The 21,551-nt window shown below is 41.3% G+C and overlaps 1 protein-coding gene across 1 annotated transcript in view; it reads right to left on the minus strand.

Moving 5' to 3' along the window:
• The window catches only part of LOC124606737 (potassium voltage-gated channel subfamily KQT member 4), a 1,016,202-nt gene that overhangs the window by 349,329 nt on the left and 645,322 nt on the right, over positions 1-21,551 (minus strand). Inside the window, exon 5 of the mRNA XM_047138769.1 lies at positions 7,373-7,501. Within this exon, the coding sequence (XP_046994725.1) occupies positions 7,373-7,501 (129 nt within the window). The remainder of the gene's footprint in view (positions 1-7,372; positions 7,502-21,551) is intronic.

Consider the following 21,551-nt stretch of genomic DNA (forward strand, 5'->3'; position numbering starts at 1 on the left):
GTTTAGGGCAGATCACGGTATCTTCTCTGTGAAATCCAGTTAACATCTTAAGTAAACAGACCAAGTTAGACAATATACGCGAAATTTTCATTCACAGTTAATAACATTAATTCAGATTCGACTATGAATGTTCCAGTATAACAAATGGAAACATTAAGTTTCATGAAGTCAGTCCGTAGTGCATCACGAGAGGTAAAGGTTATACATGTTCTGTCTATGACACTAACGTACAGAAAGTTTCGTTTACACAATGCGATGTAACAATATGAATCACATGAAAACCGCCAATATTATTTTTTTGTGCATAATTGGCAGAAAACGCTTCGATGAAACGCTCACAAAGCTTAAAGTAAGTTTTCCAGCGCCTACGAAATGCCTGAACTCCCGTAGAAAAGAATTCACTTAGAAGTCTGTACAACCACCTGTGCACCGTGTCGCATGCCTTATCCCCTGAGAGAAAATTCCTTCTTCTTTCAGAGGTCCATACACATGCAGATCATTTGTTAAGGATCTGGTGAATATCTTCAATACGATGACTCTTGACGGAAGTAACAAAAATTTCCTCACATTCGAATTCACTCAATTCCGACATACTGCATTCACAGCTATACAGAAAACTGTTCTCATCACGAATAACAGTTGGAACTTTCTGTGGACACTGCACAGATGATGTACGTGGTCAAATAATACAGAGGAAGCTGTAGGCTCGGCTGTTCTTGTTGTTGTGGTCTTCAGTCCAGAGACTGGCTTGATGCAACTCTCCATGCCACTCTATCCTGTGAAAGCCTCTTCATCTACGAGTAACTACTGCAGCCCACATCCATCTGAATCTGCTTAGCGTATTCATCTCTTGGTCTCCCTCTACGATTTTTACCCTGCACACTGCCCTCCAGTACTAAATTGGTGATCCCTTGATGCCTCAGAATATGCCATACCAACCGATCCTTTCTTCTAGTCAAGTTGTGCCACTAATTCCTCTTCTCCCCAATTCTGTTCAGTACCTCCTCATTAGTTACGTGATCTACCAATCTAATCTCCAGCATTATTCCGTAGCACCACATTTTGAATGCTTCTATTCTCATCTCGTCTAAATTATTTATCGTCCATGTTTCACTTCCATACATGGCTACACTCCATACAAATACTTTCAGAAACGACTTCCTGAGACTTAAATCTATACTCGATGTTAACAAATTTCTCTTCTTCAGAAACGCTTTCCTTGCCATTGTAAGTCTACACTTTATATCCTCTCTACTTCGACCATCACTAGTTATTTTGCTCCCAAAATAGCAAAACTCCTTTACTACTTTAAGCGTCTCATTTCCTAATCTAATTTCCTCAGCATCACCCGACTTAATTCGACTACATTCCATTATCCCCGTTTTGCTTTTGTTGGTGTTCATCTTATGTCCTCCTTTCAAGACACTGTCAATTCCGTTCGGCTACTCTTCCAGGTACTTTGGTGTCCGTGACGAAATTACACTGTCGTCGGCAAACCTCAAAGTTTTTATTTCTTCTCCGTGGATTTTAATTCCAGTGCCAGATTTTTCTCTTGTTTCCTTTACTATTTGCTCAATATACAAATTGAATAGCATCAGGGATGCTCCATTCTCAATCAATGCCTCCCTTTCGTGCCCCTCGAATCTTGTAACTGCCGTTTGGGTTCGGTAGAAATTGTAAATAGCCTTTCGCTCCCTCTGTTTTATTCCTGCCACTTTAGAGTTTGAAAGAGAGTATTCCAGTCAACACTGTCAAAAACTTTATCTAAGTCTACAAATGCTATAAACGTAGGTTTGACTTTTCTTAACCTGTCTTCTAACCTAAGTCGTAGGATCAGTATTCCCTCGCGTGTCCCTACATTTCTACGGAATCCAAACTGATCTTCTACCAGCTTTTCCATTCATCTGTAAAGAATGCGTGTTAGTATTTTGCAAACGTGACTAATTAAACTGATAGTTCAGTAATTTTCACACCTTTCAACACCTGCTTTCTTTTGAATTGGAATTATTATATTTTTCTGGAAGTCTGAGCGTATTTCGTCTGTCTCATGTATCTTGCTCACCACATGGAACATTTTTGTCATGTCTGGCTCTTCCAAGGCTATCAGTAATTCTATATGATTGTTATCTACTCCCGGGGCCTTGTTTTGACTTAGGTCTTTCAATGCTCTGTCAAACTCTTCACACAGTATCATATCTCCCATTTCATCTTCATCTACGTCCTTTTCCATTTTCATAATTTTGCCTTCAAGTACATGGTCCTTCCACCTTTCTGCTTTCCCTTCTTTGCTTAGGACTGGTTTTCCATCTGAGCTCTTGACATTCACACAGGTGGTTCTCTTTTTCCCTAAGGTTTCTCTAATTTTTCTGTAGGCAGTATTTATCTTACTCCTACTGATATATGTTTCTACATTCTTACATTTGTGCTCTAGCTATCCCTTATGAGCCATTTTGCACTTCCTGTCGATCTCATTTTAGACGTTTTTATTCCCTTTCCCCTCCTTCATTTACTGCATTCTTATATTTTCTCCTTTCATCAATTCAGTATACCTTATGTTAGCCAAGGATTTCTACTAGCCCTCGTCTTTTTACCTACTTGATCCTCTGCTGCCCTCACTATTTCATCTCTCAAAGCTACCCATTATTCTCCTATTGTATTTCTTTCGCCTGTTCTTGTCAACTTTCCCTAATACTTTCTCTGAAACTGGTTCTTTCAGTTTATCCAGGTCCTATCTCCTTAACTTCCTACCTTTTCGCAGTTTTCAGTTTTAACCTGCAGCTCAAAACAAATAAATTGTGGTCAGAGTCCACATCTGCCCCTGTAAATGTCTTACAATTTAAAACCTGGTTCCTAAATCTTTGTCTTACCATTATATAATCTATCTGAAACGTTCCAGTGTCCCCAGGCCTCTTCCACGTGTACAACGTTCTTTCATAATTCTTGAACCAAGTGTTAGTTATGATTAAATTATGCTCTGTACAAAATTCCTTACCCCCATTCCATATTCACCTACTACGTTTCCTTCTCTTCCTTTTCCCTATCGAATCCAAGTCACCCATTACTATTTAATTTTCGTCTCCCTTCACTATCTGAATGATTTCTTTTATTTTATCGCAAATTTCTTCAATTTCTTCGTCATCTGCAGAGCTAGTGGGCATATAAAGTTGTAATACTGTAGTAGGCGTGGGCTTCGTGTCTGTCTTGGCCACAATAATGCATTCACTACGATGTTCATAGTAGCTTATTCGCGTTCGTATTTTTTTATTCATTGTTAAACTTACTCCTGCATTACCCACATTTGATTTTGTATTTATAACCCTGTGTTCATCTGACGAGAAGTCTTGTTACTCCTGTCAACGAACTTCACTAATACCCGATATGTATAACTTCCCTTTTTAAATTGTCTAACCAACCTGCTCGTCTACCATCTGCGTTTATGTTGAAGCAAGCATTTCTCGCGGTGTTTCCATATTTTTGTCCAATCCCTGTATAAATATTAGGTGCAACTGAGGATGGAGATGCTAGTAGCGAACTTGGTCATGAGAAAATAAAAATGAATTTAAAACTTTATTTAAAGTCATAGGCAAATTTATTCGTAATCTCAACTTATCATACGACTACGTTCCAATTATGAAAAGTTTAAGTATATATAGGACCATCAATATTACCTACTCCCCTAAAATATAAATTTGAAGATGCTACTGTCCATCACTACTTCCATCACCGGAAACAACGATATGCACTGTACAAAAGTATGGGCACTTACTTTAGGGTCACCATTTCCACTGGACACGTGCCAAATACGCTGAAGTGGCAAAGGTCATAGGATACCTCCTAATATCGATTCAGACTTCCTTTTGCCCAGCATAGTGCACCAACTAGACGTTACATGGTCTTCGTAAGTCGCTGGAAGTCCCCTAAGAAACAGTGAGGCATGCTCCGTCTATAGCTGTCCATAGTTGCGAAAGTTTTGCCGGTGTAGGATTTTGTGGACGAACTTACCTGTCGATTATGTGCCATAAATGTTCGATGGGATTCATGCTGGGTGATATAGGTGGCCGAATCATTCGCTCGAATTGTCCAGAATATTCTTCAAACCAATCACGAACAACTGTGGCCCCCTGACACGACACATTGTCATCCATAAAGATTCCGTCTTTGTTCGGGAACACAAAGTCCATGGATGGTTGCAAATGGTCTCTAAGTGGCCGTACATAACCGTTACCTATCAATGATCGGTTCAGTTTGATCAGAGGGCCCAGTCCATTCTACGTGAACACAGCCCACACCATTATGAAGCCACCACCATTTGCACGCTGCCTTCTTGACGACTTGGGTCCATGGCTTCGTGAAATCTGCGCCACACTTGAACCCTACCATCAGCTCTTACTGACTGAAATCGGGACTCATCCGACCAGGCCACGGTTTCGAGTCGTCTGGGGTCCAACCGACATGGTCACGAGTCCAGGAGATGCACTGCAAGCGATGTCGTGCTGTTAGTCAAGGCACTTGCGTCGGTCGTCTGCTGCCATAACCCATTAACGCCAAATTTCGACGCACTGTCCGAACGGATACGTCCGTCGTAAGTCCCCAGTCCATTTCTACGCTTATTTAAAGCAGTGTTGCTTGTCTGTTATCTCTGACTATTCTACGCAAACGCCGCTGCTCTCGGTCCTTAAGTGGGCAACTGCGTTGTCCGCGGTGAGATGTAGTGCCTGACGTTTGGTATTCTCGACACAATATTGACGCTGTGAATCTCGGAATATTGAATTCCCTAACGATTTCTGAAATGGAATTTCCCACGCAACTAGCTCCAACTACCATTCCGCGTTCAAAGTCCGTTAATTCCCGTCGTGCGGCCATAATCATGTCAGAATCTTTTTCACATGAATCACATGAGTAGAAATGATAGCTCCGCCAATGCACTGCCCTTTTATAACTTGTGTACGCGATACTACCGCCGTCTATATATGTGCAAGTCGCTATCCCATGACTTTTGTCACCTCAGTGTGTATTTGCTCCTGTGATTATGGGAATCCCAAGAATCGTCCAGGTAAACCAGAGGCCTGTGGTTCTCAGTATGCATTAACTGTACAGTCCGCAACAGTGTAGCTTTCGAGGCGGCATTAGTCCTTTATTCCTCAACAAAGTTGCGTCCATCGCCACATTTTGTAAACCCAAAAGCGATGACCTACAGAGGACAAAGAACGAACATTTCGAAGCCCTCATACCCAACTTATTAGTCAGTGGTATGGCAAACTGACGTCAGGTACAGTCCTATATTAGATTAGGCCTAACCATAGGCAGCACATATGCTGACGTTTCTTGCTTCTTAATTGTGACAGACTCGTCAACGAATTATTTATATACAAGGACACCATCACATCTCCAGTAACATTTATTTGTTGTTCCTGTTTCGCTTAAGCATCACGCAAATATTATTTTTGGGTAAGACAATGTCCTTTTTTGTTGGGATATGGAAGTATGTTACTAGCTTAACGAATTTATCTACTCGGTACACTGCCTGTGGTATCTTGGTAGTTGGATATCAGCGTTCTCCTCACGTAATATCAAGGGTAATTTCAAAAAAGTTTGAAACAAAGAATATAGTCAATTTATTGATATCTCTTGTGATGGTGACTAACATATTTACCGAAATTTGTTCTCGAATGCATATGTTTTCAAAGGAATCCTTTTAGACACTTACTAAGGATTTCACTCGTATGTTCAGTTGGTTGGTTGCACAACACAGCAGTTGCACTTCTGCATTGTATTTATAACAAGAATAATGACGTTTGATATCACGGAAAGTCTTTTTCACAACCTGAACAACGAAATACAAGCGTTACGTGTGAACCATGTATGTGACGATCTGTTATGCTAAAAAGCTTTGGAGATCAACCGACTTAGAAATGTATATCGGTGGGTTTTACCATCTTTTTTCATTACGGATAACCTTCACTTTATTGTAGAAGTTAGACCAGGCTGACAATAGGCTAAAAGTTTCGTAGCTGTATTATAACGCTATAAGCATAAAATAATGGAACATTAATAAGTAAAGACACATTACCGATGTACAGAAAGAGCTAGAATTATTACAAGAGCAAGCAGCAAAAACAGGATTAGAAATTTCATTTGAAAAAACAAAATTTATGATGCACCTTCTGATCTCAAAATTGGTAATAACTACATCTTTCCAGTAAAAGAATTTAAATATTTAGGTGAATAGATTGCAGAAAACCGTAATGAAAGGCAATCTGTCAGATCAAGAATCCAGAAAATGGAGACGGCGCTTCAGTTAACAAAAAACGTTTACAATAAAAATGGTTCAAATGGTTCTGAGCACTATGGGACTTAACATCTTAGGTCATCAGTCCCCTAGAACTTAGAACTACTTAATCCTAACTAACCTAAGGACACCACACAACACCCAGCCATCACGAGGCAGAGAAAATCCCTGACCCCGCCGGGAATCGAACCCGGGAACCCGGGCGTGGGAAGCGAGAACGCTACCGCACGACCACGAGATGCGGGCACGTTTACAATAAAAAGAGTCTCTATTGGAACTGCAAAATACGACATAACACAACAGTAATTAAACCCAAAGCTCTCTACGCATCTGACACACTAAATCTTCAACACAGAACACTAAAAGGGGAATTAGAAGTGAAAGAACGTAAAATAATCAGGAAAATCCTAGGACCAAGAATTAAAGATGGTGTGCATTATCCAAAACCCAATGCAGGCCCACGACAAGAATCCAATTCATGGAGCATTTAGAAGGAATGGACTCAAACAGGTTAATGCACAAAACCCATACATTTTTAAAGAACAAAACTACAAGACCGACCTGTGCAAACAGACGGAAAAACACCTGAGAGAATTAGGGTTTCCAAATGTACATGATAGAAATGAAATCAGAAAAATCACAAACACACGGAGTTTTGAGGAAGACGAGAGAGAAACTAACCGACATACGTGGTCTGAACAATGAAAACTAGCCCATTCGTTGCGTTTGAAGGAATACTAGGCGAAAAGGAAGGCCAAAAAATGTTGATTAAGCGTGGTCCTAAGTGATCCATCCGTGAAGAAGAAGAAGAAGAAGAAGAAGAAAGACACAGTTGCATTATAGAGAGACAGAACGTATTAAAGATAGCACCACCATTTCGCTTGAATTAAAGAGACTACAGGAAACCAAATGTTCCTGAAAAGTATGCAAGGAAGTTAGCCGAGTAGTTACATGGAGACTAAACCCCTTGCTGCAAACAGAAAAATTCATCAAGTTTCCGCCAGTCTAGGATAATGTATTAGAGTTGTTTTGATTTTTCTTGCTAAATGGTACTATGTTGCAGTTCTGCTATTGGTTACTCACCACACCCCACCAGAGGGCGTCTGCGAAGTTGGAGAAGCTCGTAGGATTGGCGTCCTTCTCGGCGAGGTACACGAGGAACGAAGCGAATATTAGACCCAGGAAACCGATGTAGAGAGTCGTTATCAGCTCCTGGAACAGAGATAGGCACTCATCAAGATCGGTGTGGCAATTGCTGTAACTTTTCATGAAACTTGAAATATTACACTGAAGCAACGGAAATTATGTCCTGTCATCTCCTCATTAAACATGTGCTTACATTCTTATTTCTTTATATATAACAAGTAACTTATTATCACAGCAACAAAAAATTAATGAGACAGAAATCGGTGATACGTAGTGTTGGTATTATTGTTATTATTATTAGTTTGCGCAAAAGTTCGAAGCGTTTTTCCATAAGTTTAATAAACACAGCAGATACACATAACAGTAATTTTAGTCGTAAACAATATACTCTCCTCCACTGTTTACAACCGTGTGACAAGGCTCGAGCAACTATTCGAGTACGCGACTGTAGAAATCATGTGGTTTTGAGCAGAAGAATTCGCCGAGCCACGTTCGGAGCACATTTTCATCTGGTAAGGAAGTTCCTTGAAAGGTGTTTGATAAGAAGCGGAAGAGGCGAATATTTGAAGTTTTGTCATTCTAGAAAAATGCTGGTGGGCGTTATCGTGGAGTAGCATCGGTTCACGCTGGGCGTTGTTCTTGGACTGTCTCTGCAAGACGTCTCAGTTGTTGACAATAAATGTCAGCAGTTCAGAATTCTTCAAATGGCTCTGAGCACTATGGGACTTAACATCTGAGGTCATCAGTCCCCTAGAACTTAGAACTACTTAAACCCAACTAACCTAAGGACGTTACACACATCAATGCCCGAGGCAGGTTTCGAACCTGCGACCGTAGCAGCAGCGCGGTTCCGGACTGAAGTACTTAGAACCGCTCGACCACAGCGGCCGGCCTCAATGTCAGCAGTGATGGTTACACCTCGGGGAAGCAATTCGTAGTACACCACACCGCCGCCTTTGCACCGGATGCATGTTGTTGTTGTTGTAGTCTTCAGTCCTGAGACTGGTTTGATGCAGCTCTCCATGCTACTCTATCCTGTGCAAGCTTCTTCATCTCCCAGTACCTACTGCAACCTACATCCTTCTGAATCTGCTTAGTGTATTCATCTCTTGGTCTCCCTCTACTATTTTTACCCTCCACGCTGCCCTCCAATGCTAAATTTGTGATCCCCTGATGCCTCAAAACATGTCCTACCAACCGATCCCTTCTTCTAGTCAAGTTGTGCCACAAACTTCTCTTCTCCCTAATCCTATTCAATACCTCCTCATTAGTTACGTGATCTACCCACCTTATCTTCAGCATTCTTCTGTAGCACCACATTTCGAAAGCTTCTATTCTCTTCATGTCCAAACTGGTTATCGTCCATGTTTCACTTCCATACATGGCTACACTCCATACATATACTTTCAGAAACGACTTCCTGACACTTAAATTTATACTCGATGTTAACAAATTTCTCTGCTTCAGAAACGATTTCCTTGCCATTGCCAGTCTACATTTTATATCCTCTCTACTTCGACCATCATCAGTTATTTTACTCCCTAAATAGCAAAACTCCTTTACTACTTTAAGTGTCTCATTTCCTAATCTAATCCCCTCAGCATCACCCGATTTAATGTGACTACATTCCATTATCCTCGTTTTGCTTTTGTTGATGTTCATCTTATATCCTCCTTTCAAGACACTGTCCATTCCGTTCAACTGCTCTTCGAAGTCCTTTGCTGTCTCTGACAGAATTACAATGTCATCGGCGAACCTCAAAATTTTTACTTATTCTCTATGAATTTTAATACCTACTCCGAATTTTTCTTTTGTTTCCTTTACTGCTTGCTCAAAATACAGATTGAATAACATCGGGGAGAGGCTACAACACTGTCTCACTCCTTTCCCAACCACTGCTTCCCTTTCATGCCCCTCGACTCTTATAACTGCCACCTGGTTTCTGTACAAATTGTAAATAGCCTTTCGCTCCCTGTATTTTACCCCTGCCACCTTCAGAATTTGAAAGAGAGTATTCCAGTTAACGTTGTCAAAAGCTTTCTCTAAGTCTACAAATGCTAGAAACGTAGGTTTGCCTTTTCTTAATCTTTCTTCTAAGATAAGTCGTAAGGTTAGTATTGCCTCACGTGTTCCAACATTTCTACGGAATCCAAACTGATCTTCCCCGAGGTCCGCTTCTACCAGTTTTTCCATTCGTCTGTAAATAATTCGCGTTAGTATTTTGCAGCTGTGACTTATTAAACTGATAGTTCGGTAATTTTCACATCTGTCAACACCTGCTTTCTTTGGGATTGGAATTATTATATTCTTCTTGAAGTCTGTGGGTATTTCGCCTGTCTCATACATCTTGCTCACCAGATGGTAGAGTTTTGTCATGACTGGCTCTCCCAAGGCCATCAGTAGTTCTAATGGAATGTTGTCTACTCCCGGGGCCTTGTTTCGACTCAGGTCTTTCAGTGCTCTGTCAAACTCTGCATCATACCGGATGCATAACATTATCTTTTATGGCTGCGTGCCTGTCTCCGTACGGGGAGTTGCTGCTTTGCTTGGGCTCAGCCATTCCTTTATTTTACTCATATTAGCATAAAGACGCCATTTATAGTTATCAGTAACGATACAGGGTAGGAGTGGTCAGCGTTGTTCACGAAACAATTGATGAGGAACAAGTGGAGATGCACCCATGGACATCTGCTAATTTTTGTAATTTTGGCCTACCGCATGCGTTACCCAAACGCCTGATTTTTGAATTTTCCCCATTGCAAGCAAATCTCGAACAGTGTTGAAATGGCCGGCCGGTGTGGCCGTGCGGTTAAAGGCGCTTCAGTATGGAACCGCGTGACGGCTACGGTCGCAGGTTCGAATCCTGCCTCGGGCATGGATGTGTGTGATGTCCTTAGATTAGTTAGGTTTAATTAGTTCTAAGTTCTAGGCGACTGATGACCTCAGATGTTAAGTCGCATAGTGCTCAGAGCCAGTGTTGAAATGATCACAGTTCACCACTTCCGCCAGTTCTCGAGTAAACTGACGTGGATCATTGTGGATTAATGCGTTTAAACGATCTTCATCAAACCCCGAAGGTCTTCCTGGACGTTGAGAGACACTAATACCAAAACGATCCTCCTTAAAACTAGGAAATTACTTTCTTGCTGTGCTCTGTACAGTGACATTAGCACCACACACGACGAAAACGTTTCTGACTACCGCCGCAGCTGTCACCTCTCCATTGAACTCAAACAGAGGACTAAATTTGAAAAGTTCCGATTTATCCACTTGCCACTCCATTTTATAGCATCCACAGCTCCATCTTCTATCTCAAAATGACAACATGTATACTCAAACAGCAACAGTGAACTACAAGTAAAGAATGACAGTTGATAAATAAACCCGCGGCAACCGTAATACAAAATTCAAAACAAAAACGCTATGAACTGATCCACCAATCTAATATTTGCGTATGGAGTCTCCTGGATCACACAATGCTTATACATTCATTATCCCGACGTTCATTCTGTCTCCATGGGCTGTTTGTCCTTCTTCTGCCCACTTCGTTCCTGGTCTCTTTGGAACCTCGTTCTCTGGCTGTACTACGCAACAGTTTACCTTTTGACTGAACAGAGTCGTGTCTTCTACTTCCACATCTTCTATCAGCGATTTATCGTGGTCCTTTTTAACGTGTTTGATTCAAAGCGTATTATTTAATTTCCCTATACATTTCACAATATTGTTTGTAAGCCTCAGGCTGGGAGTTTTTAAATACATCCATAAAATTTTAATCTTCTGTCTCTAATATCTGTTGCCAGATTAAATATTGCTCTCTCTCTCTCTCTTCTTTTTTTGGTGGGTGTTCAGTCTGTATCCGACTTCGCTTTCTCCGAGTCAAGAATTCTCCTCAGGGTACCTTCCATATCGCCTTTTCTGTTGAGAACTCGAGAACTGACGTTTCGATCGTGTACAGAGCTTCATATTTGATGACAGCCTATTCAGCGCCTTCTTTGAGGACTTCTGTATTTTATGCTCCTGTGAGTCCGCGTGCACTGTGAAATCATTTCCGAATGTTAAACGATAGAGCATAGTGTTATATGTTGTTCAGTCACATTGAATAGGCTTCCAGAGATTTTTAACTATTTTTCCAATTTCTTAGTGACTTTACCTAGGATGAAATCGAAGATGAGTAGCGACAGTTGTTCTCCTTATACGACAGTTGGAACACGAATAGTGGCAACTATTTATTTATACCTCGTACAAAATGGATACGTATTTCAAAGTTTTACTGACCTTCAAAGTAGTCACCAGCATAGTGTATAACCCGTTGCCAGCGATGTGGAAGTCGTAGGATACTCTTAGCAGTGCTTATTGTGTTGACAGTTCGAGCGGCGCGGTCTACTGCACGACGTTTTTGTAGCAGTTCTGAAGCGAATGCCGTGGAGTGTTTGCTTCAGTTTAAAAATCGAGTTCAACTCACAAGGGCTTAAGTCAGGGGAGTGCAGTAGATGGTATGGCACTTAGTAGCCTCATCAGTCAAACAAATCAATAACAGCTTGCACTGTACGTGCTTGAGCATTGTCCTCCAAGATGATGGTCAGGTCACGCATAAAGTGTCATCACTTCTGTCTCTAACTAAGCTGGTCGTAGGTTGTGTTCCAAAAATGAACAGCATAGAGGCGGAAGTGATGACACTTTCTGCAGGACCTGACCATCAATTTGCAGGACAATGCTCAAGCACGTACAGTGCAAGCTGTTACTGATTTGTTTGACTGATGGGGCTGCTAAGTGCTATAGCACCTCCTGCACTGCCCTGACTTAAGCCCTCGTGAGTTGAACTCGATTTTTAAACCGAAGCAAACACTTCACGGCATTCGCTTCAGAACTGCTACAAATTCTTCGGGCAATAGACCGCGCCGCTGGAACTGTCAACATAACTGGCACTGCTAAGAGTATCCTTCGACTTCCACATCGCTGGAAACGGGTTATACACCACGCTGGTGACTACTTTGAAACACGTATCTATTTTGTAAACCTGTAAATAAATAGTTGCCACTATTAAAGTTCCAACCCTAGTATATACATTGAACAGCCAACTGTATGCCGGTGACATTCGTTACAGGGCACTTGTGTTGTCAACAACCATTCGATATCGATTGCGGGATGGAGGGTTCCTCTAGACTCATCCATGCATTACAGTTTTCAGCTATACTCACCAATGACGCTTCAGGATTTTTTCTAAAATCATTCAGCCAGCTGCCATTAGGTCGTAAGCATCGCCTTTTCTTGTATCTAGCAATCCAGCAGACAACTTTTTTTAATGCATCTGCCATACTTTCGCCCAGTACTTATCACACCCACTTCCACTTCATTTTTAATTGCAACTGCGTCTTCCACTACATTATGTTTCTCGAGCCATTTGTTTCTCTTCTTGCCTGTCCTAGCAACTCTCACATGCCTCTCCCTATACTGCACTGTTAAACTATGGATGTTTGGATGGTTTTTCTTATTAAATGTCTCTGTCTCAATGCTGTAAATCAAAGCTGACAATGCGCACTGATTCTGTGTGCTTGATGATAATCTGAGAGAAAATGTTGCACAATACGGAGCAGCGGTTGATACATCTGTAGTTTCTCCAGTCCGGTCTACCTTTCTTTTTTGCCAAGTCAAAAAATTACAATATTGCTCCACTCACTCTTTGTGCATTTCAATGTCTGTGCATTTTTTAAAATCTGGCATTACGTATAGTTCCATCTACCCAATATATGTTTCTGTTTTGTTCCCTTTATGTTCTTTGCTTTTCAGTTGCGTCACGTCCAAACTTCCATTGTCTCTTCTCACATCGTCTCGAAGACCATCACTAATAGTTTTGTGTAATCAATGTACTACACCATATTTCTGTTATCGTTGCTTAATGTAACCTGTTATATCAGCCTTGTCTGCAGTAAATCCTCATAATGTAAATTTCCAACTTCCTGCTGGGTGTTGGTGCTTGTTCTTAGCTATGTGTGTGTGCCACCGAACCCGTCACTGCTTCGCGATTGCTAATTTTGCATGGGTATTGGATTTACATCCTAAACTCCTTAACCCCCCCCCCCCCCGGCCTAACTGTGCATCCCCTCCTTTCCCTCCCTTTGATTATCTTCTCCTCCTTCCACTCCTCTCTCTGTGCCTCATCTCCTTTCCTCCTCTCTCTCTCTCTCTCTCTCTCTCTCTCTCTCTCTCTCTCTCTCTCTCTGCCCATTTCCTACCTCCCCCTCCCCATCGCTGTCGCTGTCATTCACCTCTTCCCCTTCTCTCTTATCCTGAGCCTTGTTTATTGTTACTGCGAACGAAAGGTCGATTGGGGAGTGAAGTCGTTTAAAATGTATGGATAAATTGGTTGGATCATTGGTATACAGGCTTGAGAGAGACCTGCCCGCTGCAACATTTATGAGGATGTAGCTTCAATGACAATATTTCGTATGGCTTTAATATGCGAATGGGTATGATTACAAAGTTTAGGATAATTCAGATTCCATAGTAGTACTGTAATCATAAGTCAGTAAGCCCCATATAGACTTTATTGTCAGTAAAACCGACAGCAAGGAAGAAACGAAACAGGACGTTGTTGTGTATACAATTTTTGTTTAAAATTATATACTGGGAAAAAGAAAGTGTATATGGAAGAAACGATTTGTCTAACGTTATAAATGCTCTACTATAGAAGTTAAAAATAGAGTACGAGAAAGAAAATGGAAGCGCACATTTTCACAGCACAGCACAGCACACGACAACAAAGCACGGCATTTTCTTTTTCGCAGTCGGGTTTAACAGAAAGCCTCTACTTTATGCTTTAAAATACTGAGCTAGTCGGTGACAGAGGCAATCCATAACGTACGTATGTACAGGAGTGCGGATTTATTCTTGCGTTATAAAAGGATTTTCATTATAATTTCTCCATTTATTTAGTTGTCGCCTTGATGCGATCACGATAATCCGCGACTAAACTTAAAATATGTAAATTTACTCGTGTTGCACGATAATTTCTACTAGCCCTCGCCCCTTAACCTACCTGACCCCCGCTGCCTTCAATATTTCACCTCTCAAACTTACCCATTCTTCCACTGTATTCTAAATTCCTACCTTTTCGCAGTTTCTTCAGTGTTAACGCACACTTCATAGGTAACGCACGAGATACTGAATTTAATTGATGAGAGGAAAAGATATAAAAATGCAATACATTAAGCAGCCGAAAGGGAATACAAACTTCTAAAAAATTACATTGACGAGAAGTGTAAAATGGCTTAACAGGAATGGCTAGAGGACAAGTGTAAGGATTTAGAAGTACATGTCACTAGGGGAAAGATAGATGCCGCCTACAGGAAAATTAAAGATACCTTTGCAGAAAAGAGAACCACCTGTATGAATATCAAGAGCGACGATGGAAAACCAGTCATAAGCAAAAAATGTGGAAGAGGAATATAGAAGATCTATACAAGGGAGGTTTACTTGAGGGGAATATTATGGAAACAGAAGGAAACGTAGATGAAGCTGAGATGGGAGATATGATACTGCGTGAAGATTTTGACAGAGCATTGAAAGAATTAAGTCGAAACAAGGCCCTGGAGTAGACAATATTCCGTTAGAACTACTGATAGCCTTGGGAGAGCCATCAATCAAAACTCTTCCATCTGGTGAGCATGATGTATGACACATGCGAAATATCCTCAGAGTTCAAGAAGAATGTGATAATTCCAATTCCAAAGAAAGCACGTACTGACAGTGGTGAAAATTCCCAAACTCTCAGTTTAATAAGTCATGATTGTAAAATACTAACACGAATTCCTTACAGAAGAATGAGAAAACTGTTAGAAGCCGACCTCAGGAACGACGAATTTGGATTCCGGAGAAATGTGGGAACACGCGAGGCAATACTGACCCTCCAACTTCTCATTGAAGATAGGTTAAGAAGAAGCAAACTTATGTTTCTAGCCATTGTAGACTTAGAAAGGTTATGACAATATTGACTGGCATACTCTGTCAAATTCCAACGATGGCGGGGGTAAAAGACAGTGAGCGAAAGGCTATTTACAATTTGTACAGAAACCAGATGGCAGTTATAGGAGTTGAAGGGCATGAATGGGAAGCAGTGGTTTAGAAGGGAGTGAGACAGAGTTGTAGCCTACCCCCGATGTTATTCAATCTCTGCATTGAGGAAGCAGTAACTGAAACAAAAGAAAAAATTGGCGTAGGAATTAAAAGTTCAGGAACAAGAAATAAAAACTTTGAGGTTCACCGATGAGTTTGTAATTCCGTCAGAGACAGTAAAGGACTTGGAAGAGCAGTTGGGCGGAATGGACAGCGTCTTGTAAGGAGAATATAAGATGAACATGAACAAAAGCGAAACGAGGATAATGAATTGTAGTCAAATCAGATGATATTGAAGAATTAGAGTAGGAAATGATTAAGGTAGTAGATGAGTTTTGCTGTTTGAGCAATTATGATAATCGAAGTACAGAGGTAGAGTGGCAATGGCAAGATAAAGCGTTCCTGAAGACGAGAATTTAGTTAACATCGAGTGTAGGTTTAAGTGTCAGGAAGTCTTTTCTGAAAGTATTTGTATGGAGTGTAGCCTTGTGTGGAAGTAAACCATGAACGATAAATAGTTTAGACAAGAAGAGAATAGAAGCTTTTGAAATGTGGTGCTACAAAAGAATGTTGAAGATTACAAGGATAGATCACGTAACCAATGAGAAGGTACTGAACAAAACTGGAGAGAAAAGAAATTTGTAGCACAACCGGACTAGAAGAAGGGATCCAATTTAGTACTGAAGGGAAGTGGGGGGGGGGGGGGGGAGGGGAGGGGTAAAAATCGTAGAGGGAGACCAAGAGATGAATAAAGTAAGCAGTTTCAAATGGATATAGGTTGCAGTAGTTGCTCGGAGATGAAGAGGCTTGTGCAAGATAGGGTAGCATGCAGAGCTGCATCAGTCCAGTGTTTGAACTGAAGACCACAACAACAACATAGATTTACTCGTCATATTAGTGAAGCTCTACCTTCAATTCTTGTTAAGTCATGATGGCTCATCCTAAATGAAGTCGCATAGGGTACCACATTGATTTTACTGATACAAATCTAAAATGTCAAATGTGGTACCATGTGCAGTTATATTTAAGCTGAGTCATCATGACTTGTATATAATTTCGCTTAAGATGTCTACACAGTAGCCAATCGACCTGCAATAAACAGCTTAAAAATTTACGACAGATGCTGCCCTTCCTCCTATCTTGGATCTCATTAATTAGGAGCATGTTGTTCTCGATGGGAAGAAAACTGAAAAAAAAATCTTAGTTTTGAGCACCTCGTCTACAGAATGGAAAAACAAATAAGTTACAAAACATGTTCCACATATACTGACACAGTGATAGCTGTGTTCGTCCTAAAACCATACAACCGTTGACGAACAAACTGGGCTGGGTAGCAATTTTGATCAGCCGCCAGCAAATACCACAGCGAGAAAAAAAAGAGGACGACACAGATATTTGCGAATTCGGCATACCATCCGAGCAAGCACACACTGGGAAACTGCGCCCGTGACTCTGTCGATATGTTCCACATCAGGGAGCGTGATTGACAGCAGTTGAATTTTCAGAGATTGCTATTTGGTTCGTGGACATCATTAATTATATTTATTTAGGTAACGTTTGACAAAATCGAAGAGTAAGTCGCTACTAAGTAGCAGATTTCGTCATCTTTTTCTTCAGCTCATTATATTTAGATGCCGGTCTTTGTAGCTGGCACTGCAATAGTGATTTACATTATGACACTGAAAACGTTTAAGCTCCGACGGGATATAGACTTTCCGTAACCAAAATGTAGCTGTGTTGGGTACAGGGAGATGAAGTACAGGTTCTAGTGACAAACTTATGAGCTATTGACTTAAGTTAATTGTCCACAGTCTTTATATGAGATAGAGTTAATTCCGTAATTTATTACCCCTAGCTCCTCCATTTTCACACTCGTCTATGAAATTGCAGACTGACGGAAATAATTAAAACCAAACATTATTTATTCAATGGACGTGAATGTCTGCTTTCTCATCGGTCGAAGGGCTAGAGTCGCTCTACCTGTCGAACGATAACAAGTTTCGCACCAGACTGCGTCATAGCCGTATGTATTAGGCTGTTGCATTGCTGTCATCAGACAGAGATGACGGAGGACATCGAAAAATTCAAAAGAAGGGCAGCTCTTTTCATGTTATCGCTAAAAAGAGGAGAGTGTATCACGAATATGATAAGCAATTTGGGGTGGAAATAATGAAAACAAAGGCGTATCAGTTACCAACATTTTTTTCTCTGATTCCGAAAATATTTTACTGTCACCAGCCTGCATGGGGAGAAAAGGTTATCGTAATAATATAAGAGAAATCAGAGCTCCTACTGATAGACTGACGCCGGCAGGAGTGGCCGAGCGGTTCTAGGCGCTACAGTCTGGAACCGCGCGACCGCTACGGTTGCAGGTTCGAATCCTGCCTCGGGCATGGATGTGTGTGATGTCCTTAGGTTAGTTAGGTTTAAGTAGTTCTAAGTTCTAGGGGACCGATGACCTCAGAAGTTAAGTCCCATAGTGCTCAGAGCCATTTGAACCATTTTTGACAGACTGAAATGTTCATTTTTCCCACGCGTTGTTACAGAGTGGAACTATAGAGAAATTAGTCTGAAGGTGGTTCGAGGAACAATCTACCAGGCATTTAAGTGTGAACTGCAGAGCAGTCATGTAGATGTAGACGTGTAGATAATGTAGAGATAAGCATTTCGGATTCCCAGTGTACTGCACAAAGGAATGCACTCAGATAAAAGATTTTCGTAGAAAAGTGCCATAGAACTGTGCCGCAGATGGAGATGTAAAATCTTGATATTAAGCATATTAAGTTATATATTACAAGGTTTCTCTCCTGATAGTCATCAGGTACATTTTATCAAAGCCTTTTCGATTTTATGGGTATTTGGCAGATATTTGCATTTTTGTTGTAGCATTGTATTGATGGAATGAATTGCTCAGCAGATGTTGCGAGCGACGCCTAGTATCAGCGGAATACGCCGAATTACTTCATGTTAGTAACAGGACGTTTTCCTTGATTTGGAATTTTATGTGCTCATTTGATAGAACGGCGATATATCACTCTAGTGTGGAAATGCAGCCCTTCCACAAATTGCTGCAGATTTCAATGCTGGACTATCAACAAGTGTCAGCGTGCGAACCATTCAACGCAACATCATCGATATGGGCTTTTGGAGCTGAAGGGCCGCTCGTGTACCCTTGATGACTGCACGACACAAAGCTTTGCGCCTCGCTTGGGTCTGTCAACACCGACATTGGACTGTTAATGACTGGAAACATGTTAACTGGTCGGGCGAATTTCGTTTCAAAGCCGACCGGTGTGGCCGTGCGGTTCTAGGCGCTTCAGTCTGGAACTGCGTGACCGCTACGGTCGCAGGTTTGAATCCTGCCTCGGGCATGGATGTGTGTGATGTCCTTAGGTTAGTTAGGTTTAAGTAGTTCTAAGTTCTAGGGGACTGATGACCACAGATGTTAAGTCCCATAGTGCTCAGAGCCATTTGAACAATTTTTTTTCGTTTCAAATTGTATCGAGATGATGGACGTGTACGGGTATGGAGACAACCTCACGAATCCATGGACCTTGCAAGTCAGCAAGGAACTGTTCAAGCGGGTGGAGGCTCTGTAATTGCGTGGGGCACGTGCACTTGGAGTGATACAGGACCCCTGAAAGGTCTAGATACGACTCTGACAGGTGACACGTAGGTAAGCATCATGTATGATCACTTGCATCCATTCATGTCTACTGTGCATTCCGACGGACTTGGCCAGCAGGACAATGCGACTGCACACACCTCCACAATTGCTACAAAGTGGCTCCAGGAACACTGTTCTGAATTTAAACACTTCCGCTGACCACCAAACTCCACAGACGTGAACATTATTCAGCATACCTGGGATCCCTTGCAATGTGCTGTTCAGAAGAGATCTCCACCCCCTCGTACTCTTACTGATTTATGGGCAGCCCTGCAGGATCCACGGTTTCATTTCCCTCCAGCACTACTTCAGACATTAGTCAAGTCCATTCCGCGTCATGCAGCGGCACTTCTGCTTGCTCGCGGGGGCCTTGCACGAGAATAGGCAGTTGTACCAGTGTAGATTGCTATCAGACATCTGCAGATGACGAAGAAATTGAAGAAATGTATGATGAGATAAAAGAAATTATTCAGGTAGTGAAGGGAGACGAAAATTTAATAGTCATCGGTGACTGGAATCCGACAGTAGGAAAAGGGAGAGAAGGAAACATAGTAGGTGAATATGGATTGGGGCTAAGAAATGAAAGAGGAAGCCGTCTGGTAGAATTTTGCACAGAGCATAACTTAATCATAGCTAACACTTGGTTCAAGAATCATAAAAGAAGGTTGTATACATGGAAGAATCCTGGAGATACTAAAAGGTATCAGATTGATTATACAATGGTAAGACAGAGATTTAGGAACCAGGTTTTAAATTGTAAGACATTTCCAGGGCCAGATGTGGACTCTGACCACAATCTATTGGTTATGAACTGTAGATTAAAAATTTAAAAAATGCAAAAAGGAGGTAATTTAAGGAGATGGGACCTGGATGAACTGAAAGAACCAGAGGTTGTACAGAGTTTCAGGGAGAGCAAAGGGAACAATTGACGGAATGGGGGAAAGAAATACAATAGAAGAAGAATGGGTAGCTTTGAGGGATGAAATAGTGAAGGCAGCAGAGGATCAAGTGGGTAAAAAGCCGAGGGCTAGTAGAATTCCTTGGGTAACAGAAGAAATATTGAATTTAATTGATGAAAGGAGAAAATATAAAAATGCAGTAAATGAAGCAGGCAAAAAGGAATGCAAACGTCTCAAAAATGAGATCGACAGGAAGTGAAAAATGGCTACTTAGGCATGGCTAGAGGACAAATGTAAGGATGTAGAGGTTTATCTCACTAGGGGTAAGATAGCTACAGCCTACAGGAAAATTAAAGAGACCTTTGGAGAAAAGAGAGCCACTTGTATGAATATCAAGAGGTCAGATGGAAACCCAGTTCTAAGCAAAGAGGGGAAAGCAGAAAGGTGGAAGGAGTATATAGAGGGTCTATACAAGGGCAATGTACTTGAGGACAATATTATGGAAATGGAAGAGAATGTAGATGAAGATGAAATGGGAGATACGATACTGCGTGAAGAGTTTGATAGAGCACTGAAAGACCTGAGTCGAAACAAGGCCCCGGGAGTAGACAACATTCCATTAGAACTACTGACGGCCTTGGGAGAGCCAGTCCTGACAGAACTCTACCATCTGGTGAGCAAGATGTACGAGACAGGCGAAATACCCTCAGACTTCAAGAAGAATATAATAATTCAAATCCCAAAGAGAACAGGTGTTGACAGATGTGAAAATTACGGAACTATCAGTTTAATAAGTCCCAGCTGCAAAATACTAACGTGAATTATTTACAGACGAATGGAAAAACTGGTAGAAGCCGACCTCGGGGAAGATCAGTTTGGATTCCGTAGAAATGTTGGAACACGTGAGGCAATACTGACTTTACGACTTATCTTAGAAGAAAGATTAAGGAAAGGCAAACCCACGTTTGTAGCATTTGTAGACTTAGAGAAAGCTTTTGACAATGTTGACTGGAATACTCTCTTTCAAATTCTAAAGGTGGCAGGGGTAAAATACAGGGAGCGAGAGGCTATTTACAATTTGTACAGAAACCAGATGGCAGTTATAAGAGTCGAGGGGCATGAAAGGGGAGCAGTGGTTGGGAAGGGAGTGAGACAGTGTTGTAGCTTCTCCCCGATGTTATTCAATCTGTATATTGAGCAAGCAGTAAAGGAAACAAAAGAAAAATTCGGAGTAGGTATTAAAATCCAGGGAGAAGAAATAAAAACTTTGAGGTTCGCCGATGACATTGTAATTCTGTCAGAGACAGCAAAGGACTTGCAAGAGCAGTTGAACGGAATGGACAGTGTCTTGAAAGGAGGATATAAGATGAACATGAACAAAAGCAAAACGAGGATAATGGAATGTAGTCGAATTAAGTCGGGTGATGCTGAGGGAATT

This window comes from Schistocerca americana, chromosome 3 (genome assembly GCF_021461395.2).
Source record: "Schistocerca americana isolate TAMUIC-IGC-003095 chromosome 3, iqSchAmer2.1, whole genome shotgun sequence".
Classification (NCBI taxonomy): Eukaryota; Metazoa; Arthropoda; class Insecta; order Orthoptera; family Acrididae; genus Schistocerca; species Schistocerca americana.